Raw genomic sequence first — 25,356 nt, 5'->3', positions numbered from 1 at the left:
TCTCATAGGCTCCCTTTCTTCATCTAATCTTAGACCAAAGAAAGAACCTGAAACATTGGTTTTTAACAGTTCATTTTTTATGTACTTTTAATATTTTTAGGACACATGCTGTGCTGTGTTGTGCTTAGACCCTCAGCTGTGTCTCTTTGAGACCCCGTGGACTGCAGTCTGCCAGCCTCCTCCATCAATGGGGATTCTCCATGCCCTCCTCCGGGGGATCTTCCAAACCCAGGGATCAAAACCAGGTCTCCCACATTACAGGTGCATTCTTTACCAGCTGAGCTAACAGGAGAATGCTTTTAGGACATACCTGTGGACAAGGTTATTTTGCTTCCCAGGTTTTTAGTATTTTTTTTTTAATTTTTATTTTTACTTTATTTTACTTTACAACACTGTATTGGTTTTGCCATACATTGACATGAATCCAACACGGGTGTACATGAGTTCCCAAACATGAACCCCCCCCTCCCACCACCCACCCCATATCATCTCTTTGGATCGTCCCCGTGCACCAGCCCCAAGCATCCTGTATCCTGCATCGAACATAGACTGGCGATTCGTTTCTTATATGATAGTATACATATTTCAACGCCATAAGAGATGGGTGATTTGTTGGGATTCCTTTGGGTCAAAAATTGGGCATGATTCTTGTCTTCTAAGTATGGTCGTCACCCAGCTTTGTGTCCAGTGTTTCCCTTCTGAAATTCATGTGTGCAGAGAGTTACGTGTGTGAGAACACATGATGAGTTTGGAAGACTACCAGGAAACATTGTCTATTCCCATAAGTCTGTCTTCTCTTTTCACTTTCTTTGATGTCTGAGCTTCTCACCATGAGATTTCTTGGAGTTAAAATTATCTTTCTACAAGGTCTGTATAAACTATCCAGTACATAAAATATATTTGGAGCAATAAGTACTGTATTGATTATAGAAGTTTTAAATCTGATCATGAAGAAAAAATTTTCACTATGAGGTAAGCATCAGACTGACAGATTGATTTCCAAGTGGCAACATGTAAGTATTAACAAGACTCTGGCTAGAATACAACCAGTCCTAAAATTGCATTATACTTTCTATTGCAAAAATAAATAGGAATATTTGTGTATGAGGGATTGTTATTGTAGTTACTGTCCTTAGGTTAACTTATGTATTCTCTGATGCACTGAATTCACATCTTTGAATAATCAGTTCTCATGTTGCATCACAAGTAACTGTATTGATCCTACTTAGAAGATCTGAGGGCTTCCCTGGTGGCTCAGATGGTAAAGAATCTGCCTGCAATGCAGGAAACTCAGGTTTGATCCCTGGCTTGGGAAGATCCCTTGGAGAAAAAAAAATGGCTATCCGCTCCAGTATTCTTGCCTAGAGAATCCTACGGACAGAGAAATCTGGTGGGCTACAGTCCATGGGGTCACAAAGAGTTGGATGTGACTGAGTGACTCACACACACACTCATACAAGATCCAAGTGGAATCTTATTTTAAAAAAGAAGAAAATTTTTGCTTCTAAAATATCTAATTTTTCTAATTCATAGTGAAAGAAGTTTCCTTATTTCTTTCACTAGTGTAGGGACCAGTATGTGGAGAACACTTCTCAACCTTAAAGAGAATAGAATAAATGATTTAGCTGTATTCTTTGTAAACTTATAGCTAAACAACCACGTGGAGAAAGAGGAGCTATTAAATATTCTCATCTTCCAAACACTCCAGGCCAGGATACTGGGACCTATTTCTGTCTCTCTTGCTGACAAACTCCCGTCCTGGGAATAAGCAATTGCCAGATGTATCTGTAATAAGGGCTCTGTAATAATGTGGCTCAATGGGCTTCTCTTGTGGCTCTGCTGGTAAAGAGTCTGCCTGCAATGCAGGAGACCTGGGTTCAATCCCTTGGTTGGGAAGATCCCCTGGAGAAGAAAAAGGCTACCTGCTCCAGTATTCTGGCCAGGAGAAGTCCATGGACTGTATAGTCCATGGGTCACAAAGAGTTGGACACAACTGAGTGACTTTCACTCACAGGTGGCTCTGTGGATAAAGAATCTGCCTGTGGTGAAGGAGACACAGGTGAGGTGGGTTAGATTCATGGGTCAGGAAGATCCCCTGGAGAGGGGAATGTCAACCCACTCCAGTATTCTTGCTTGGGAAATCTCATGGACAGAGGAGGCTGGCAGGCTACAGACCATGGGGTTGCAAAGAGACAGCCACAGCTGAGGTAACTGAGCACATACACACACCTGTAAATCTGCAAAAACCCCAAGGGAATATGGGGGTCAAGAGGTGGCTTACATGATTTTCAAGTTCTTATAACATTTTCATGCTGTTTATCCTTCTGTAAAACTGCATTAATGTTACAATTTATTATAGTCTTAAAATCAGAATTTTACTTCCCTGGTAGCTCAGCTGGTAAAGAAGCTGCCTGCAATGAAGGAGACCCCAATTTGATCCCTGGGCTGGGAAGATCCCCTGGAGAAGGGAACAACTACCCACTCCAGTATTCTGGCCTGGAGAATTCCATGCTGTCACAAAGAGTTGGACATGACTAAGTGACTTTCGCTTTCAAGATCTTTGAAACTACAGTCAATTTTAAGCATCTTCATTTCTTTGGATGAAGTTGATACATATACATGTTAATTTTCCCCTATCACAAATTAGTCAGTTGTAGAACTATGGACAGAGGTTCGTGACATTGTACAGGAGACAGGGATCAAGACCATCCCCATGGAAAAGAAATGCAAAAAAGCAAAATGGCTGTCTGCGGAGGCTTTACAAACAGCTGTGAAAAGAAGAGAAGTGAAAAGGAGAGATAAGAAAGCCTTTCTCAGCAATCAATTCAAAGAAATAGATGAAAACAACAGAATGGGAAAGACTAGAGAAAATTAGAGATACCAAGGGAACATTTCATGCAAAGATGGGCTCGATAAAGGACAGAAATGGTATGGACCTAACAGAAGCAGAAGATATTAAGAAGAGGTGGCAAGAATACACAGAAGAACAGTACAAAAAAGATCTTCACGACTCAGATAATCAGGATGGTGTGATCACTGACCTAGAGCCAGACATCCTGGAATGTGAAGTCAAGTGGGCCTTAGAAAGCATCACTACAAATAAAGCTAGTGGAGGTGATGGAATTCCAGTGGAGCTATTTCAAATCCTGAAAGATGATGCTTTCAATATGCCAGCAAATTTGGAAAACTCAGCAGTGGCCACAGGACTGGAAAAGGTCAGTTTTCATTCCAATTCCAAAGAAAGCCAATGCCAAAGAATGCTCAAACTATGGCACAATTGCACTCATCTCACATGCTAGTAAAGTAATGCTCAAAATTCTTCAAGCCAGGCTTCAGCAATACGTCAACCATGAACTTACAGATGTTCAAGCCGATTTTAGAAAAGGCAGAGGAACAAGAGACCAAATTGCCAACATCAGCTGGATCATGGAGAAAGCAAGAGAGTTCCAGAAAAGCATCTATTTCTGCTTTATTGACTATGCCAAAGCCTTTGACTGTGTGGATCACAATAAACTGTGGACAATTTTGAAAGAGATGGGAATACCAGATTACCTGACCTGCCTCTTGAGAAACTTATATGCAGGTCAGGAAGCAACGGTTAGAACTGGACATGGAACAACAAACTGGTTCCAAATAGGAAAAGGAGTATGTCAAGGCTGTATATTGTCACCCTGCTTATTTAACTTATATGCAGAGTATATCATGAGAAACGCTGGGCTGGAAGAAATGCAAGCTGGAACCAAGATTGCTGGGACAAATATCAAAAACCTCAGATACGCAGATAATACCATCCTTATGGAAGAAAGTGAAGAGAAACAAAAAAGCCTCTTGATGAAAGTGAAAGAGGAGAGTGAAAAAGTTGGCTTAAAGCTCATCATTCAGCAAACTAAGATCATGGCATCTGGTCCCATCATTTCATGGGAAATAGATGGGGAAACAGTGGAAACAGTGTCAGACTTTACTTTTGGGGGCTCCAAAATTACTGCAGATGGTGACTGCAGCCATGAAATTAAAAGACACGTCCTCCTTGGAAGGAAATTTATGACCAACCTAGATGGTATATTAAAAAACAGAGACATTACTCTGCCAACAAAGTTCTGTCTAGTCAAGACTATGGTTTTTCCAGTGGTCATGCATGGATGTGAGAGTTGGACTGTGAAGAAAGCTGAGCACCGAAGAATCGATGCTTTTGAACTGTGGTGTTGGAGAAGACTCTTGCGAGTCCCTTGGACTACAAGGAGATCCAACTAGTACATTCTAAAGGAGATCACTCCTGGGTATTCTTTGGAAGGAATCATGCTAAAGCTGAAACTCCAGTACTTTGGCCACCTCATGCGAAGAGTTGACTCATTGGAAAAGACTGTGATGCTGGGAGGAATGAGGGCAGGAGGAGAAGGGAACGACAGAGGATGAGATGGCTGGATGGCATCACTGACACGATGGACGTGAGTTTGAGTGACCTCCGGGAGTTGGTGATGGACAGGGAGGCCTGGTATGCTGCAGTTCATGGGGTCGCAAAGAGTCGGACATGACCGAGTGAATGAACTGAACTAAACTGAACTGAACTGAACTGAGAGCCAAGACTGGAAATGAGGCTTTTGACCTCTAGTGACTGGTGAATTAAACATAAACTGACCATTGAGATAAATAGGAAAAGCCATCTCTGTGTGGTTCTTTGTGCACTGCAGTGGTGGATAGGGAGGATGGAGTTTCTGCTCTGGCTCCATGGACCCCAAAGCAACAGTTAGAACTTAAGCCAATCAATAATATTTTCTAGAAAGAATACTTTCTCATGGACATGCTTTGGACTCCAGTTATGTGATTCCTGTTTTAAAATTACCTGCAGACAAAGTGGGTTGACTCCCAGTGCCCTGTATTCAGTATGCCCAAGTGTCAGTAAATTAATAATACGCATTTAAGTTCTAATACAGTAAGCAGCCAGACTGCTGCTAATTATTAAATGAGATTCAGACCAGGAAAACTTTGAAGAGGGGCTGAAATTTGGGTTTAAGTGTGAATCCTGTCTCTGTTGAATAATGGATTTCTTTCTCCAGAGACACTCAAGGTCCATCTTTGGCTTTGGCGTTGTAAAAATATCCAAATCGAAGACCAAGAGAATAAATGTTTGTTTTTTAACAAGCTCATCCTCTTATACATTCTAACACTATGCAAATGTGTTCTTGGAATAGAATAGTTAAATCTTCGGGTTTTAAACTTTGCCTCTCATCGATTTATTTACTGCTTGTTGCTTTGGATATGAAAGCAGAACTTACCAAGTCAAATACTGTTGGCAGAATACTCAGGTCTATAGCAAACAAACTGCCCCAAACATAAATCCACTCTACAGTCTGCCAAAGTTCAGCTTCTGTACCAACTGAAATGGAAGTCCCACTAGGAGATGCAAAGGGGCTGATTGGCTGGGGCAGGGTGGGCAGGGTACATAAAAGGCAGCTGTGGACCATCTGGGGAGGTCAGTCTCATCATCCAGCTATAGTCAGCGCTCTGGGCTTCCCTGACAGTCATCATGAGTGGGTGCCCCTTCTTAGGAAACAACTTTGGGTGAGTATTTACCTCTATCCTGAGTATGGTTAAGCTCTTAGGAAGGTCAAATATGAACAATGATTTCAGAATTTCAAGAGCAAGAGTGAAAACTGTCAGCCTTCTTCCACTGTTTAATCATCTACTTTGAAAAGTTAAGAATAAGAGAATTCTCGTTGCTCCTGTTATTCGGTACTGTGCTTTCTCAAACTCTATTTTTTCCCCTTTTACTTCTTTCACCTGCAGATATACTTTTAAACCTCTCTCTGCACAAGGCAGTGAAGAAGACAAATCACAGGCCGGTGTGAATAGAGCCAGTAAAGGAGGACTTATCTATGGGAACTACCTGCAAGTAAGTGGCAGGGTCCTTACAAGGCTTATCTTTCATTTTTAGGCCCTAAACTCAGCTACATGACATTTTCATGTTTGGGATTGTTTTGTGTTTGTTTTTGCAGTTGGGCTTCCCTGGTAGCTCAGCTGGTAAAGAATCTGCCTGCAATATGGGAGACCTGGGTTTGATCCCTCTGTTGGGAAGAGCCCCTGGAAAAGGGAATGACTACCCACTACAGTATTCTTGCTTGGAGAATTCCATGGACCGTATAGTCCATGGGGTCGTAAAGATTCTCAGTCACCCAACAGTTTTATGGATCTAAAGATATCTCTTTTTATAGAAATGTATGCTTTTTAGAGCATATATTTTTGTTAGAAAATTCTAAAGACTTGCATGTAAAGATTCACCTGCCCAACAAAAGTACAATAACGGTAGAGAAAGCATAGATAACTGGCTGGCATTGCATGGCCTGTTCACGTGAGACCTGGTTACTAAATCCCAGCCTAGAATTGTAAATGTAGCCAGACAATTTCTCTTTTAAATTATTTATTGTGAAGTGGAAATGTTGAAGACATATGTTTAGATGAAAGAAGGGTGCTACAAAGAGGTATTTGAACATTATTTTTATTTTATTTCTCTCTCTCTCTTTTTTTTTTTTTGCCACTTGGCATGTGGGAACTTAGTTCCCTGACCAGGGATTGAACCCTCACCTCTTGCAGTGGAAGCATGGAGTCCCAACCACTGGACCACTAGGGAAGTTGCTGGAGATTATTTTTAAGATGTGAAATGATTAGAGTCCTTGGTGACTTTGTTGATGGGTTTCTAAGGATGAGCTGATAGGCAATGTTAAGACCTTCTTAGAACTGACTCTTTAGGGAATGAAAGAACAGCAGACACACAGTAGGCTAAGCAAGTTATAGAGCTCTTATGGCACTGGCTTCAAGAGACGGAAGGGATGTGATTTCTCAGTGAAGGTAATAGTATGTTTTAGGATAGATTTCTGGGCTTCCCCTGTGGCACAGTGGTAAAGAATCCACCTGCCAATGCAGGAGACTCTAGAGACTAGGGTTTGAACCCTAGGTTGGGAAGATCCTTTGGAGGAGGGCATGGCAAACCACTCCAGTATTCTTGCCTGGATAATCCCATGGACAGAGGAGCCTGGTGGGCTACAGTCCATTTGGTCGCAGAGAGTCAGACATGACAGCACACACACATACACAGATATAATTTCTTCTGAAAAGAATAAAACTCATAAATTCAACCCACTCCTTGTGAAGAGACATTAATTGTTTAAAAGACAGTAGATTGGTTCCTGAATATTTGGGAGACATTTTTTAAATCATACCATTTTCTATTTATTAAAGTTGGTAAAAATCAAGTTTTGCAATTTCAGTATCAGTCTTTTTGTAGTATTTTTTTCCAGTTTTATTGAGATATAATTGACATATAACTTCACATAAGTTTAAGGTGCCCACATGTTGATTTGATTACACTTACATATGGCATAGTGATTACTACCAGAGCATTAACTAATGCCTGCATCATGTCACATAATCACTTTTCTTTTTTTTTTTTTGTGGTAAGAACACTTAATATCTAGTATATGGTGCATTGTCGTTAACTACAATCACTATGGTGTACACTAGATCCTAACTGTAACTTATTCATCATGTAAATAGAAGTTTCTACAAAATCAGTTTTTCTATTTTTTTTTTTTGTTTGTTTGTTTGAAGTTGGAAAAAGTTTTGAATGCACAGGAGCTTCAAAGTGAAATAAAAGGAAATAAAATCCATGATGAACATCTTTTTATCATAACTCATCAAGGTAAGTTGCACACAGGGTTGAACAGTAACTATTCGTAATAGTTTCCCACTAGTAATGAGGAAAGTTACAATGCTTTAAACTGTAGAATGATGGAAGAGTAAAGGATCACGTTTCTTAGGATGCTTGCAAATACTTTGCCGTCAGATAAATTATCATAGGTCCTCCTTTTGGGATTTATTACAGTCTTCTTTCTGTTACCTCACTAATTGGATCAGGTAGGACTTTGTCCTTAATCCAAAGAGACTTTTTATCTCTTGGAATTCACAAAGAATCTGAAAGTTAAGATATCACTACTTGTCAACTCAGAGCTATTTTCAAGAAATAGATCACTCACATTTACTGTAGCTTTACATGTCCTACAGAAATCTGGTACTAAACAGGACTATAAATGTTATCTAAAATGTGCTTTCATTCTCTCCAGACTTCTAACCTCTGGGTAGTGGTTTTTTAATGTAGGAGTCCATGACTTTGGAAGTTTAGGAAGTCTCTGAACTCTTTGAATTTTGTGCAAGATTTCACAAATATGTGTCTTACAGAAGTCTGTTACCCCAAAATATTAAGACTTACTCTAAATCCTTTGTGTCATAATACTGTCCTCTGGTTGATCATTGCCCCGTGTCTCATGCTGATCAGTGATGCATTTCTAGATGTTTCTTTGTTTTATCCATTCTTTCTGTCTTTTCCTCAAATGATTGTTTTCTTCACTGACTGGCTAATATAACCAACTTCTTTGAGAAAAAAAAAAAGGAAAATAATTGGCTTAATATGTTACTTCTTCTGTTTTTTATGTTGACATTCTGTTGGTGGCTTATACCAAGACAAAATCAATGAGGGCAGAATGACAGCAGGTCAGCATACATCTAGAATCAGAAATCTATTTCGAATCCCATCTCTACCATTAAAGATGATGTAACCTCAGTCTGGTTTCTGGACCAGTAATTCTCTCCATTTCCCCATCTGTACAATGGGAAGAATGATTACATCTTCTCATTCACAGAGCTCCTGTGAGGATGACATGAGATAAGGTGTGTTACACACTTAGTTCAAGGTACAGCATGCAATGAGCTCATAGTAAATGGCAGCTTGCATCATTTGATGGAGAAACTTTCCTTCCATCAGAACACAAGGTCAGCAGGTCATGGGACCTGCTACCCAGAGTTAAACTTGAAAAATTGATAAATAAACTGATCAAAAAATATTTGATTTGCTCTTTTTGTCTAAAGATGGAAATTAGATTTCTAAAGTCTCCTTAGCTCTAATTTAAAGGTATAATTTTATTCCTTTCATTAGTACAGAAGCATAGCCTTTGCCCAAACAGAATGCATGAGCAATCATTAAAATGATTCATTTCCATGTTCCCCTAATGACTACGTTTGCTGTTTAATTTATCTATTTATAAAACAATCACCCAGTGTTTATCTTATCTCAAGCATTATGCCAGGAGCTGAGGGAAACTGATGAATATGACAGAGTTTCAGCCTGTTCATAACTTGTCCTCCCTGTAAAGTCTAAATCTCTAGAAACAGAATGTTGTCATACTCCTTAGGTTGTGTGCATGCATGCTTAGTCACTCAGTGGTGTCCAACTTTTGCAGTGTTATGGACTGTAGCCCACCAGGCTCCTCTGTCTGTGGGAGTATCCAGGCAAGAATACTGGAATGGGTAGCCAGTTCCTTCTCCACAGAAGCTTCCCGACCCAGGGAACCCTTATTGCAGGGATCAAACTTCTGTATTGCAGGCAGATTCTTTTCTGTTTGAGCCACCAGGGAAGCCCATTCATTAAATTAATGAATTATTAATATCTCACTTTATAGATATTCAGTATTACTTCTGTTTCTCCAGACACTTCCAGCTTCCACATGGGAAGATAAGATTATTTGCTGTATCCCAAAAGACATTTACAATATTTTGTTGAAAGAAATCAGTTCAAAAATAACATAAAGCATATAGATAACATACCTGACATATTAAAACATTCATTAAAATGAGGCTATTTTAACTTGATCACTAATACTTGTTTGTAGCATAATATAGGGCTATGTTGGCATTTATAGACTTTTAAGTTACATTTTTATTTCTCTTTCAATGTGTTAGCTTTGTCTTTCATATAATTACAGTCAAAAGGCTCCCAACCGATGATGATATTCTCTTTGCAGCTTATGAACTCTGGTTTAAGCAGATCTTGTGGGAATTAGATTCTGTTCGTGAGATCTTTCAGAATGGCCATGTGAGTTGCTATGTCACAGTATTGCTTTCATACTTTTCTTTGAGAGTGTAGAAAATATTATTAATGGGAAAAGTTTAACACCAAATGGTGGAATTAGTATTTAAGAGGAAAAAAAGTTTCTAGTGTAGAGAGTTTAGTCTTCCAGGGTAATTATCGCCATGCCCTTGCTTTAAGATGCCTTTCAAATTTTATTTTCAAGTCCCTTGTTTAGAAATCATTTTTTTCCGCTGCAAAAAAGTTGTTACAAATGACATTGGATTGCCAGGACAGCTAATGTAGATTCTTTAGTCAATAGCTACCAGAATTGTATTTCTAATGAAAGTTTGCTATGGGAAGATAGGAGCAATGATGAGGGAGGTTAGACAGGAGGAGAGGTGGAGATAGGGAAAGAGAACAGACAAGATGAGGAGGATGAGTCAGAAGAGGATGAGCAGGAAGAGTCAGAATCCTGGTGACGTTCCCTCAGTCTCCCTCCCAGCTCAGAGCCCCTGTGCCAAGGGGGCTGGGAAGGAGAGAACATCCATCCTCAGACAGTGAACATCATCCCCATCCACCTCCATGGCAATTCCTGCCCTTGGTACAGAATAGAGGAACCCAAGTGTCTGCTTAATCCTTAGCCACAAGTTTCCACGTTCTCCTAACCTTTATTTCTCAGAGCAAAACTAAGAGAGACATTTGCTTTGAAATCAGTGGGAGCTGTGTTCTAGAATTTACTTAAATTGTCCTTCCATAGAATCTCTCTAGTTTTAATGAAAAAAAAAAAAAGATTTTAATGTTGCAGACACTCCTTGCAAACAATTCAGAGTTGCCATTAGTTTAGCATCTACCTAAGGCACATTTTAATGCAAATGTTCCTCTTTAAAGTAGAGATAACATCCACAGGAGTGTATTGTTACTTTTACTCTATTTAGTGTCTCCCAGAATTGAGGATTGATTACTCAGTGTCCTGTCTCCTAACACCCAGGTCAGGGATGAGAGGAACATGCTGAAGGTGGTCACCCGCATGCACCGGGTGGTGGTGATCCTCAAACTCTTGGTCCAGCAGTTTTCCGTCCTGGAGACCATGACAGCCTTGGACTTCAATGACTTCAGGTGTGCACGCGGCTTTGCCAGCATGCAGGGGTTACCCTTCCCTTCTGATGGGCTGGAAAGAACGTGCCTGCTATTTTGTGTGGCGTTAAGGAGTCAGTCTTGCTGACAGTCTGTCACTGTGAGCACTTGGGAGCCGTCATCTCAAAGCATTTGAGTAGCTATTGAAAATATTTCATCTCTTCCTTTTGCATATGAACATAACAGGATCCATTAAATTCAATTCAACATGTGTACCCTGGTTTTATCCCAAAAGGATTTTAGACAGTTTAGCAAAATGGCTTAAAAGGCTGATATAATACACATACTAAATTTTTTTTTTAATTAATTTTTTTTATTTAATTTTAAAATCTTTAATTCTTACATGTGTCTTAAACATACTAAATTTAAATGATTAAAAACCAAAAATACAAGAGAAACAGGAATGATATATAAAGAAGCATGTCACCAAAACTGACAGTATAAGTTATGGGTTGAACTATACATTTTATTTTTTATGTGTTTTAAAATTTTTATTTTATATTAGACTACAGTTAATTAACAACGATGTGTTAGTTTCAGGTGTTCAGCAAAGTGATTCAGTTATACATGTACATGTATCTATTATTTTTCAGATTCTTTTCCCATTTAGGTTATTATGGAATATTTAGCAGTCAAACTATAAATTTTATAAGAAAACTTTTTCATAACTAAGATTTGAGAACAAATTTTAAGAGCATGGGGTGCAGAAGCAGTGTCCTCTACATGGTTGGTAATCAAATGAAAAGAAGTGGAATTCCTTTTTAGTATATACTTAACAAATTGAAGTCTTAGTACCAGTTATAGAGAGAACATATAGAGGGATGTGAGGGTTGTGCCTGGTGGGAGTAATCACATTTTGTGATGCCCTGTTTTGTGCTAGGCAACACTCCAATCATTTCACTTGTAAAGTCTCGCAGTGCTGAACTTTGAGAATTGAACTTTAAGGAGAAACTGAAGAAAATTTACAAAGGAACTTTTAGCACTACTGAATAAGAAGTATTGCTCAATGTTCATCTGTCTTTGCCTTAGGAGAAAACTTAGTATACACACATGCATGTACATCTATGCATGTGTATATATAAGTACACATGTGAACACACATACACAGATATAAACACACATTGGTACACATACGACCCTTCACAAACTATACAAACATCAGCCTGCAGAGAGGATGATGGCGAGGAGCTCGTCCTGATTTGGATCAAGTCCAAGTCATGGGTTCAGCCCTGGGCTGTTGTGTCTGTGCCTGGTGACACCTGCAGAGTCACATGATCACCACCTTCCCCCCTCCCCAAGAAGGCAGTGTTACAGTGATTTACGATGTACACCTCCCCCTGCTCTTCTCTCCCGGGACCTGTTCTCAAAGAGAGTACTTATCCCCGGCGTCCGGCTTCCAGAGTCTGCAGTTCCGCCTGTTAGAAAACAAGATAGGGGTTCTGCAGAGCTTGAGAGTCCCTTACAACAGAAGACACTACCGCGACAACTTCAGAGGGAAAGACAACGAGCTTCTGCTGAAGTCCGAGCAAGAAAGAACGCTTCTGCAGCTGGTGGAGGTGCGTGCGCAGACGTAACGTTTCGCTCAGCACGTGTCGTTCACTGAGCTTCTGCACGGTCCGAACTACAAAACTCCTGTCGAAATTGGGTTGCATTTGTTGTAAATAAGAGAAGAATGAATTTATAAAAATACTTCAACTGGTAAATTCCACTAATTAAAATATTAAGAACTCTCTTGAGAATTTCAGATATATTTCTATAGTCAATGATAATGTTAACATTTAATAACCTCTATATCTTATTAAAGCAATCCTTTTAAACATTCCTGCTAAGCAACTAGCCTTGGGTTAGTTGATTTTTAAATTGGGTATGGTTATTTAGTGAGATTTACTTTAAAATATTCCATAATTGAAAAGTTCCGCAAGTTGAGTATGTTTCTTAATTAAACTACATCACTAAGGTTCTGTCCTTCAGAATTTCCCCCAGTCATATCTAATTCTCTGTGGGTCTGTACATGGTCCTGAGGAATTATTAGTTTCTGCGCAAGAAAATTATTAAATAAGGATTTTACAGTCTTGATTTCCTGGACAAAGGCTTTTACTTTGCAAATTAAACCTTTATTTTAGCAAATTATGCTCTGCTCACTAATCCCCTGGGCATTGTAAACACAGATTTAGGTTAATATACTGTTAATGCCACTAAAGAGGGCTTCCCTGGTGGCTCAGACAGTAAAGCATCTGCCTGCAATGCGGGAGACCCAGGTTTGATTCCTGGGTTGGGAAGAGCCCCAGGAGAAGGAAATGGCAATCCACTCCAGCACTCTTGCCTGGAAAATCCCATGGATGGAGGAGCCTGATAGGCCACAGTCCATGGGGTCGCAAAGAGTCGGACACGGCTGAGAGACTTCACTTCAATGCCACTTAATGGCTATAGAAAAAGAATCACAAAGTTAAATTCAAAACTAAGAATAGGATACATGAGAGCTCACAGAGATGCATGGACTCATTTTTATTTCTAGATTAAAAATCCTGTGGAATCTTGAAATAATTGAGTAGCTAGCTGATTTCAAAGTTGCTGAGTACAAAGTATCCTTGCATTTAGATCAAATCAAATTATATATGTTATGATTCCTTCAGCTCCTAAGACATAAACTATTTTGAGAATAAAGCAGTATACCTCATTAAAACAACATATACATATGTTCATAGATCTATAGAACAAAATTGGAATATCTGTAATAATTTGTTAATAAAAAGTAAAATTTTAATATGATTGCCTTCTACATTAGGAGAAAAAAACACTGCCTGTTTTATAAATGAAGAAATTGAAGGGGAGAGGGGATGTAGCTCAGTGGTAGAGCATTTGACTGCAGAAATTGAAAGGAAAGAGACATATTTACATACAAAAAGATTAAGGATGTACTGACATTTTCCTCAATACCAGGAAAATTTTCTATTTCAAGTTCACAGATGTATGTTACAAAACATTTACATATTTTAAATTTTACAGTGTATTCACTTGAAAAATATTTACTTCAGGCATGGCTGGAAAGAACCCCAGGTTTAGAGCCACATGGATTTAACTTCTGGGGAGAGCTTGAAAAGAACATTGTCAAAGGTTTGGAAGAAGAATTCACAAAGATTCAGGTATTTGTGAAATCATAAGTAAACATAAGTTTACTATAGGAGAAGTTTTGGGAATTTTATTTTAATTTTATTTTCTTTTAGTCTTTCATTTTCCTTATATTCTTTTTCTTTTACATGTGCATCTGCTTGGAATATATTGCACAAGTGATTTAATTTTATTGATGCATAATAAAAAAATGAAGGAGTTTATTGTAGGTAAGATTTTGAGGAGATAAGACTAACAGACATTTTTCATTTTTCGTGAAAGTTTCTTGTTATGATTGCTTTTAGACAGAAGTGGGCTCATAAAGGACCGGTCAACCAATACATTAAGTCACATAACTTCCCCTTCACTTGTGTGTGCTGAGTTCTTCCTATTGGCTAAGTTCTTCCTCAGACAATGGCAAACTTCTCTCAGTTAAAACAATACTGTTGATTCCTCAGATTCTCTCATGTGGCGGGCCCTCTTGTTTCTTCATGACCAAATTTTTGGAAGAGTTGTTTCAGTTCTACATCTTGAGAGGCTGTGTGCACCATGCAGTGTTATCACCGTCATGGGTCAAATTCCCCTTCCCTTCTTGGTGACCCTGCAACATACCCTTCTGCCGCCTAGTTCATTTGCTTCTCTCCCTTCATTGGCAAAATGTAAAATATGAGTATTTACCTCACAGGGATATTGTGACCATTACATTGGATTCATATTTGCAGGGTATTTAGAACAGCAGTGAGGGTAATCATTTCTTTTTCTCCATCTAGTTCTCACCCTGGTTCAGTCTGTCTTCCTGTCATTCACAAATGACCCCCCGTATGTAAATCCAATGGCCATTTTCTCTTCACGTTATTTCACTTCCTACTGGCTTTAATACTAATGACTACCTACACTTTCTTGAACATTTCCCCCCCGCCTCCCCCCTGTGGTTTTGGTATCAACAGATTGTCCTCACCTAGCTTTCTGACCCTTACTTCTCCAGCTCTTTCATGGATTCATGTTTCTTTCTGAAACCAGTAACTGATGGGGATTCACAGTACATGGGCTCAGGTCCCTTGTATCCTCTTTTTCCTCTTCTACCGGGTGAACTCATTTACACCTGCTGCTGCGGCATCTGCTTAGACACCAGTAATTCTCAACTGTTTATCGCTAGCTTATCTGGCTCTTTGAATTTCAGATTCCATTCTTCTTTCCCAGATAACTCTTTCCCAGTCTTCAGGTCTTGGTTCAAGGAAAACCTCAGCAGGAAGGTCTTTCCTGACTTCTCTGCTACTATAAGTTGTGATGGTATGACGTTGCTCCTTTACTTCACTGCCCGTGGTTGCAATTATTTAATTTTTTTTTTTCAAAAAATTGAGGTATAGTTGTCTTACAATGTTGTATTAGTTTCTGCTGTAAAACAAACTGAATCAGCCATATGTATACAAACATCCCCTCTGTCTTGAGACTCCAACCCCCTGCCCCCTGCCATCCCACCCCTCTAAGTCATCACAGAGCACCAATCTAAGCTCTCTGTGCTATACAGCAGCTGCCCACTAGCTATCTACTTTATAGTAGTGTATATATAAGGCTTCCCAGGTGGCACAGTGGTAAAGAATCCACCCGCCACTGCAGGAGATGCAAGGGCAGTGGGTTTGATCCCTGGGTCAGGAAGATTCCCTGGAGGAGAAAATGGCAACCCACTCCAGTATTCTTGCCTGGAAAATCCCATGGACAGAGGCTACAATCCATGGGGTCACAAAAGAGTCAGACATGACTGAGCGACTGAACACAAACATACATAGTGTATATGTAATCCCAGTCTCCCAATTTATCTTGCTCTCTTGCCCTCTGTTTCCAACTCTCCATGTCCACACATTTGTTCCCTACACATTTATCTCTATTCCTGCCCTGCACTGTTTATAATAGCCAAGATCTGGCAACAATCTAAATGTCTATCAACAGAAGAATGGATGAAGATATGGTACATTTAAAAAATAGAGTATTACTCAGCCATAAAAAAGGAACGAAATTAGGTCATTTGTAGAGAAGTGGATGCACCTAGAGTCTTTCATACAGAGTGAAGTAAGTCAGAAAGAGGAAAAATAAAGTATATTAATGCATATATGTAGAGAAATGATACAGATGAACCTAGCTGTATAGTTGTAATTTAACAAGTTTTCAGTGTTTCAGTCTCACCAGATAGAGATCAGGGGACTCAGTTTTTGCTCACAATTTTTTCTCTATCACTAGCCTGACATTTACTGAATAAATGAATAGTCCATTGGCCATAGAAGGCACACACATTCTGACCACATGATATGCTTGATTTGGTAAATGGAAGTCAGCTGGAGTAACTGATTTTTGCTCCTAGTAATGAGTTCTAAGTAGTGCATGTGTTGAAGGCAGGAAAATGCAAATTTCCTTAAACAAATCAATAAATATCAAGTGAATAAAAATATAACAGTGAAAAATATCTAAGGAATTGTATTTATAGAATATTGCACTGAAGATAGAATTTCAGTAGAATTAGTAGTTTCTCTGACTAGGAATTCTTAACTTTTACTAAGTGGAATTAGTTTACTCCCTGTATTAAATAATTGTTGTCTAAAATTAGACATTATTGACCCCTCATAGTCACTCTAGTTTTGCCCAAGTTCATTTATCATAACATTTATGAAAAGAGTATTTGAGTTTAACAAAACATTTAAACTTAAACAAAATGGTAGAAGCAGTGGGCATGAGAGAGGGCCTGGCTCATAACTTCCAAGCTGTAGTCTTAGATGATACAGTGCATATCCTAGGGACATCTTTTCTGCACCTGGGCTAGTCTATTTCTCACAAGCAGTATTTTCTAAAATAAGAATTTATTTTCTCTTGGGAATATTAATGCAGCTTTTCTCCCAAAGGCTAAGGAAGAGTCAGAGGAAAAGGAGGAACAAATGGCTGAATTTCAGAAGCAGAAAGAGGTATTACTGTCCTTATTTGATGAGAAACGTCATGAGCATCTCCTTAGTAAAGGTAGGCATTTCTCTTCAGAGGATCCTTTCCTTGGAACATAAGACTGTGAGACCAAAATACCAAATCCTACTTTGGGGGGATAAAATGGATGATATTTCCATTCATAGAAGTAAGGATTTAAAAATTTATCTTGCAAGTTATCTTTATCAATTTTTTCTTTTTTAAAAGTGACAAAATATATTTAACAAACTTTATAATTCTATAATTTAGTTGCATTATTTTCAATGAGATATTCATAAATGATACAGGAACTAAGTATTTAGAGGAAAAAAGGTCACATCCTTTTGTTTGTGGCTTTTTATTGCATGATTTCTAACTCTATTTAAAAGTTTTGAGAATTTAAAGTGTGTGTGTATATACATGTATGTATTATTTTGTCTTTTAAGATCTAATACTAAAATAATGTTTTAAATGATAGTTTTCCAAATTCAAGCTAAGGGATTAAATATTTAACTAACATTCACATTATTTTCTAAAAACATGAACAATTACTTACGGTGATGATGCCAAATTAACATGAGTGCCTTAAATTACCTATTAAATTAAAACTTGTTCCATGTCTTGCAGGAGAAAGACGGCTATCATACAAAGCACTTCAAGGGGCCTTGATGATATATTTTTACAGGTAAAAACAAGCCAAAAGAAGAGAATTTGAAGCAAAAAATTGAGGAATAGATATAGATAATGTATCCAGTATAAAGCTTATACATTGCAATCATAATTTTAAAAAAGTCATTTAGATTTGGGGAAAGCTTAGAAAATAATTGTGAAGTTTCATGAGGTTTTTCTTTATTTAAATAGTAAGAGTCCAATGTTATCCCTGTCATGGGTTAAACACACACACACACACACACATAAGTTAATCAAATATCCTTTTCATTAAATTCTGTGACATTGTGTCCTAAGGACCCGAAGTTGAATCTGTCTCAGAATCTTAGCCATCAAATAGCTTCTGTCATTTAACGACATTGTTATTCCTGTTTTATAAAATGACAAAGAATGAAGTAGAAGCACCATAGAAATTGCTGTTCTGTTTGCTCTGCAATTTCAAGTCTAATTGTCATCACTGCCCACCATGTCTAAGGCCCATCTGTGTTTCATAAATTGAATGTGTCAGAGCAATAGATGCCATGCTTGTATAAAGCAAAAAATAAAAAATAAAAAATCTATGTTTACTGCATGTCTTACTTGAATTCATTTAGTTTTTTAATCCTCTCTCACCTATTTTTCAGACTGGCAGCAGCATAAAAAACAGTTTTGACTGTTTTCCTCAATTCTTAGTGAATATATGCTATTCAGGCTTATGTATCCTCTGCAGAAAATACACCGAGAGAGTTGACAAAGGAGATGAAAACTGAAAAATATATATAAATATATATAATTTTATTTTATTTATATATATTTATTATGTATATATGTATTAGAGGAAACTTTAACAGGCAGTCTGTGTTTTTACAGTTTAATATCCTTGCCTGGAAGAAGTTTCTGGCTATATTGACTAGAAAACCTTAGATGGTGTTTGTGTCTGCCTTTTATGAGAATGGGGGTGAGGTGTGACTCTGGTTATTTCATGTACTTCAAGGAATGTTCTAGAATCTTTAAACATACACTGCAAGATGAATTGTGTTATCCCCTAAGCCTGGGAGGGTTATCTAAGCTGTCACAGCTCCCCAGAGGCATAGGGGATGTTGGTTTGGGGCCCAACAGATTGTAGAGTATGTATTCTTTCTGACACATTGGACTTGGCTGGACATGTTTATGGTCCAGATGATGGTGGTTTTGTTCCCTAGGGAAGAGCCCAGGTTCCAGGTCCCTTTCCAGCTGCTGACTTTCCTCATGGACGTGGACTCACTCATGACCAAGTGGAGATGTAAGTTCTTCCCCCCAGCCTGACCCACAACCCTGCTCCCCTTCAAGTCCCCATTACCCCTCTGTCCTCCACTTGTGTATGTGTGTGTGTGCATGTGTGTGTGTGTGTGTGTGTGTGTGTGTGTGTGTGTTGGGGGGGATGGGATACATTGTGAAAAAACAGCTCAGAAATTTCTCTGAGGGCCACCCAGCCAGTGCACATGGCAGGCAGTTTTCAGGGCTCATATGTCCTTTGGGGGCCCAGGAAAATGTTGTGTTTGATCAGGAAGAAAAGTGAAGTTGCTCAGTCGAGTCTAGCTCTTTGCGACCCCATGGACTGTAGTCTACCAGGTTCCTCAGTCCATGGAATTTTCCGGGCAAGAGGACTGGAGTGGGTTGCCATTTCTCTCTCCAGGGGATCTTCCTGACCCAGGGATCGAACCCGGGTCTGCCGCATTGCGGGCAGACGCTTTACCGTCGGAGCCATCAGGGATCATCAGAAGGAAAAAGTAAACTTTAGGTCAAAGAAAATGTTTCAATTTATAATAGTAATGTATTCATCTTTGTGTCAATACAATTTGAAAATATAATGCCAATAGTTTTGTTTTAATGGAGGAAGGGCCCCATGAAGGCGATAGGAACAAGGGCTCATAGAAGTCACCGTGTGCCCTCACCCCCGCCCTGGCATCCAAAAGCTAATCCTAGGGAAGAATGGATGCTCCGCCCAGCCTGGACCAGGCAGAGTGCCAGGCAACCTCCCCTTGTGCCGCATCGGCTGGCACGTGAACCTCCCATATGGAACGATAAAGGGGAGCCTTTGCTCAGAGGCAATAATCGTTCCGACCCATCCCCCTCAGCTCCCTGGAGCTAATGTGTGTGTTCACCTAGATAACCACGTGTGCATGGTGCACAGGATGCTCGGCAGCAAGGCGGGCACCGGCGGGTCCTCGGGGTACCAGTACCTGCGCTCCACCGTCAGGTAAGCCGGCGTCCCCCTCACCTCCGCGGGGCCACCAGCACCTGTTTCTCCACGGAGATGTGCCTTATCTAGGCAAGTTATTTACACTTGCTCCTGTTGCTCCTGTCTGAACTGCTGGCAACACATTTATCCTTAAATTAAGGAATTCCTACAGGAGCTTTTGGAGATCATTGTAAACATCCTTATTTCTGGAAGGTCATCAATTGGATCCTGGGATGAGATGGGGCACCATACCAATGTCATCACCTGTGAGGGAAGGAACCAAGTTAACCCAAGGAGAAATGTTTTCAACTCATTCACCCTCAGGTTTGGGCTAGACTAAAATAGGTATCATTAATGTCACCGATGTCCTCTTGGCCAGATGAATGACACAGCTTGTTTACTGAAGTGACTTTTATAGTATTAAAAACCTTTACGTCTCCAGAGTGCCCTTTACAAGGAAAGAGGGCAGTATTAACTGAGCACTCAAAACATGCTAGAGAGATTTCAAGGACATTCATTTTCTTATTTAGTATTCCCAATGTTATAGATAGATGCTGCTGCTGCTGCTGCTAAGATAGATAGACACATCTGAGAACTGGAAAACTTATATGGCCCCTTGGGAAAGGAGAATCAGCTCAAGAATAAATGAGGTGTTCACATTTAATCTCTAAAATTCTTAAAAAAAATTGTAGTTTTTTGAGGTATAGTTGATTCACAATGTTGTATTAATTTCTGCTGTACAGCAAAGTGACCCTGAAATTCTTTGTAGTTCACCTATTTTCATCCCTAATCTTACCACCTGATTAACTAAATTATAAAATGCACAGTTTCAGTTTTCATTATTTTTATACATCTTCATTTTCCCAGGAATAAAAGTTAGATTGAATGATTCTAAAAATTTATTAGTTTGAATTTTTATAATCATTACACATTTTCTCCTTTCCTGGAAATAAATTCTGTGAGCATGAAACCATAAATGATCACAGAAAATGAGCACACCCATCAGTGGTGATGGGAATAGTGAACACAAACCATCTTCCTAGTGTGTCACTTTCTCACTTTAAATCATCACAAATTCCTGGTGAGAAGAAGGCATTGTGGTTTTTATGTGATGAAGTTGGAAACCAAAACACTAAGCTTTGGACAACTTGACCAAGGTCACATGAGTTGCAAATTACAGCAAGATATGAACCCAAATTTGATTTTAAAGACAAATGTTCTTCTGCAAGTGAAAATAGTTGGCTAACAAACACAAAAGCAATTTTAAAGTGAAACCCACTCTTATAGGCATTTATTATATAATCTAAGATGGTGTTTCAATATATCAATGCACTCATGTCTGTTACTTGGCAGCTACTTTACAGGTGGCAAATATTTTCCTATGAACAACTGGGAATTTTATTTGCTTTCAATTAATTATTTTGCATCCCACCCTTTAAAAATCAGAAACAGGAATACGTCTTTATCTTCATGAAATTTGCATGACAGTAATAACTCTAGGTTTTGTTCTGGCCCAGTCTGGTCTGGATTGCTGAAACACATAATATTGCTTTATAGACATAAACTTTGGATATGGAATAAAAAAGAAGCAATCAATACTAACATTATTTGATATATATAACATGTAACATATATAATATGATAGAATATAGAAATTTATTTGAAACTTTTAAAAATCTTTCATATCAATAATTCTAAAACATCTGTATATATGTGTTTTTTCAGTGACAGGTACAAGGTATTTGTAGATTTATTTAATCTCTCAACATATCTGGTTCCCCGACACTGGATTCCGAAGATGAACCCAGTCATTCACAAGTTCCTTTACACGGCTGAATACTGTGACAGCTCTTACTTCAGCAGTGATGAATCAGATTAAAATCATCTGCAAAAATCTGTGAATTTGCTTCCTCAGTCCATTTAAAAAATTTTCTATGAATTTTCATGACTATACAGAGTCCTAATGTATTATATGTACTTACCTATATATACATATATAGCATATATTAAACATATAGCACTGTAGCACTGATTCAAACCTAGAAATAATTTTATCACCTCATGTTTGTGATAACAGACTAAACATTAAGATAAGAAATTCAGTTAAATTATAACATTGTACATAGTGTGTTTTCCTGTTAAAAACAATGTCCTAGTACTTATCTTAATGTAACCATGTAATGTAATGGTTATCTCATTTCAAACATTGTAAGCTTGTAAACTTCAGCTGTTTCAAATATTTTATGCAATAAAATGTGTCATTCTGTACAAAGAGGTGTTCAGTCAAACATTTTGCAAGTATTAAGATTGTTTGTTGACATATATTGTTTTGGAAACATTGATTGCATCTGTTAGGACTCTTGGTGACCAAGGACAGAAATCTATCTGAAACTTAACTCAAAGGGGTTCACTGGGCAGTTACTCCAGGAGACCCTGTATGTGAGAAAAGCTTGGGAAGCTTGGAGCCCCCAAGGATGGATGCGGGCCCTGGAGACCTCAGTTCTTGGCACCTGGGGGGAACTGGGTCTCACCTCTCTTTCTCAGTAGGGGTTGGCCTTGCTCTTCCCTGTTATGGACCAGTTCTGTCCTCAGGCTGCATCCATGAATCAGCACCTCTAGACTCCCAGAGGGTAAAGTGCTCTTCCCAGCCCCAAGGCTCATGGTCTGGGAGGCAGAGCACACCCTGAGGCACGGCAGAATTGAGATGACCAGGGGTATTCTTTCTAGAAGACAGGAGACACAGATAAACTAAGAAATGACCAAGTTTATTTGTCATGAAAAGTGTGAGACCCAGAGTTTAGATCAGACAGGAGTTCCTTTCTTCTCTTTCTAGCATGGCCTGGCAATACTTGGTAGAATTTCTGTTATGAAAATATTATAAAAAAATTTGGGATGTAGAGTAATATTGACCAAGTGATTATCTCTGTAAGAAGCAGGTTCTTGATTCTGAACTATTCTTTGGTCTCAATTGCAACTTTTTCTTATAAAAATCATACTGTCCAGTTTATCTCTAAATTACATATAATTGCTTTTGCCTATATGTGTGTGTATATATATGTAGTACCTGATGGTGGTTAAGCTGAAAAATCCAAAGACAAATAGCATGGTGGCTGGTGGTAGTCCCTTAAGTTTGACAGTAAATGCACCTATTAATTACCTATTTTGATACAACGAGGTTAATCCCCAGTTTCCTATCTGTTTAATGGGGATAAAGTTTACAATTTTTGCTTTTTCTCATGAAGTAATGAAGAAATATGTTAATGGATGTTCTGTCACCAAGATGCCTTGGAAGTTTGAAATAAATGTTGTCAAGACTTATTCTTTTAATAAGTAATCTTATTTAATTATTTTTATCTCATTTCTTGGTGTGCTAGGTTATACAGCTGTAAGGGTTTTTTCAAATGATGTATCACTAATTCTTATGTAAATGTCAAATCCACTTATGTACTATGTCTGCGTACAGTTGTGTCTGACTCTGTGCTACCCCATGGACTGTAGCCCACCAGCCTCCTTTGTCCATGGAATTTTCCAGGCAAGGACACTGGAGTAGCTTGCCATTTCCTACTCCAAAACCACTTATAATGACCCACTTAAACTTGCTTTAGTTTCCACATTGCACTTTTAATAATTCTTAGATAAATCAAGAAATCAAGGCTGCCCAATTCAGTATTCACTCTGAGATCCCAGTGAAATCACATTCAGGAACATATTGATGTTTTTCATTATGACTTCTACTAAATACATGATGATTTCATTGCTCTGCTCTTGGCCTCACTGGGTGAATGCCCAGCAGCTTGTCAGAGCTAGACCACAGCACACACCCACGTGGAATAGCAGCTGGTGAGGCTGAGAAGCCAGTGAAAGAGTTAACGTTTAGGCAGGCAGTCCAAGGCCCTTTAAGACGTGGTCTTGCTCAGGCTGTCCTTAAGCCTTGTGCAACAATGTATCTTGCCTGAGATACATATTTAGGTCTGGAACTAATGATCACACAGCACAATGTCTTACTCATGGAAATGCTTTTCTTAGGCTCTAAGTTAATGATTATAATTGTGACAGATCTTGCCTGGGAACCTGTTTCTCAAGACTTATACCCCTGATTGCACAGCAACAGTGTATCTTGCCTGGAGACATTGCAGGGAACTCTTCTCCCTGGCTAGCTAATCTTGTGCCAAAGTTATTTCAGGATGCGTGCCTTGGGAAAGGGTCTGGTGAACTCTTGCAAACTTGAGGTATTCTTTTTATGTATTCTCAGCAGGTAGTTGAAAAGTATATAAGGTCCTGCTTAAACTAGTGAGGCAGGTACTCTCCTGCCCCCTTCCATTGCCTCTTCCTGGAAGCTTTCTTTATCCCTGTTACTTTAATAAAATCTACACAAAGCTCTGAGTGAGTGAGACTGTCTTTGGTCCCAGAGTTAAATCTTTTCCTTCAGAGACCTGAATCCAGCAGCACCATTTACTGTGAGCTATCAACAGGAAGTGGCTTCTTTGGGAAATCTCTTTCAGAAGAGTTGATGTGTGATCTTTTAGGCATGAAGAGACCCTTAGAAGGCTTAAACGGGGGTGGGGGGGGATAACATGATTGTGGTGTCTTTTAAAACTGTCAACCCGGGAACACAGAGTAGATGGATTCACATCCTGTCCACCACAAACACCTTGGGGGACTGATGAAACAGTTTCCCATCCTCAGGTGATTCCTGGTCTGGGGACCACACTTGAGAAGCCTTGGATTAAAGGACACGGACTTAGTGGGTCAACTCCTGGGCAGTGGGGGTGAGAGATGCTAAAGAATATGCACTGAGGGGAGGATGGAGAGAGGAGATGGAGAAGTGGCAGGTGATCAGGTGATGGATCAGGTAGAGCCGAACTGGTAGAACACTCAAGATTTCCCTCAATTTTATTGATGGGTCGATGTATAATGCTCATGATGTTACCAAAAACAGAGACTCTAAGAGGTGTGGGGAGTTGTTTTGTTTGTGTGTGTGTGTATGTGTTTCTCTAAGGAGGGAAAGGAGATGGTTTACAGACATTTCAGTTAAGGTGTCTATGTGTATGCATGCTAAATCGCTTCAGTCATGGCTGACTCTTTGCAACCCTATGGACTGTGGCCCACCAGGCTCCTCTGTACATGGGATTCTCCAGGCAAGAATAGTGGAGTGGGTTGCTATGCCCTCCTCCAGGGATCTTCCCGACCTAGGGATAGAACTCTTGTCTTTATGTCTCCTCCACTGACGGGAGAGTTCTTCACCACTAGCACCGTTTGGGAAGCCCAACATGTCTATAGGAAAAATTTAAAAATCAATATATATATGGATTCAGAGCTGAGGAAACTCCTGTGTGAATATAAAACACATGAACACTGTGTTCACAAAATGTAAGTCATACAAAAGGACAGAGTCTTCTTAAGTCCG

The 25,356-nt window shown here is 39.1% G+C and overlaps 1 protein-coding gene across 1 annotated transcript; it reads left to right on the top strand.

Annotated features, from left to right (window-relative positions):
• The first annotated feature begins 5,460 nt into the window (after positions 1-5,460).
• Positions 5,461-24,289, top strand: TDO2 (tryptophan 2,3-dioxygenase). Its single transcript, XM_068990047.1, has 12 exons — positions 5,461-5,559; positions 5,785-5,890; positions 7,603-7,693; positions 9,849-9,919; positions 10,884-11,011; positions 12,399-12,585; positions 14,065-14,172; positions 17,029-17,140; positions 17,708-17,765; positions 18,931-19,010; positions 19,877-19,967; positions 21,675-24,289. The coding sequence occupies exons 1-12, from the start codon at positions 5,525-5,527 to the stop codon at positions 21,826-21,828; spliced, it is 1,221 nt and encodes a 406-aa protein (XP_068846148.1). The 5' UTR covers positions 5,461-5,524; the 3' UTR covers positions 21,829-24,289.
• Positions 24,290-25,356: the final 1,067 nt, after the last annotated feature.

This window comes from Capricornis sumatraensis, chromosome 17 (assembly GCF_032405125.1).
Source record: "Capricornis sumatraensis isolate serow.1 chromosome 17, serow.2, whole genome shotgun sequence".
Classification (NCBI taxonomy): Eukaryota; Metazoa; Chordata; class Mammalia; order Artiodactyla; family Bovidae; genus Capricornis; species Capricornis sumatraensis.
This window is presented reverse-complemented; position numbering and strand designations above follow the sequence as displayed.

Coding starts and splice junctions, on each gene's coding strand:
- TDO2 (XM_068990047.1), top strand. CDS start 5,525: ATGAGTGGGTGCCCCTTCTTAGGAAACAACTTTGG. Junction 17,766..18,930: donor TTGATGATATATTTTTACAG/GTAAAAACAAGC, acceptor TTTGTTCCCTAG/GGAAGAGCCCAGGTTCCAGG. Junction 19,011..19,876: donor ACTCATGACCAAGTGGAGAT/GTAAGTTCTTCC, acceptor GTGTTCACCTAG/ATAACCACGTGTGCATGGTG.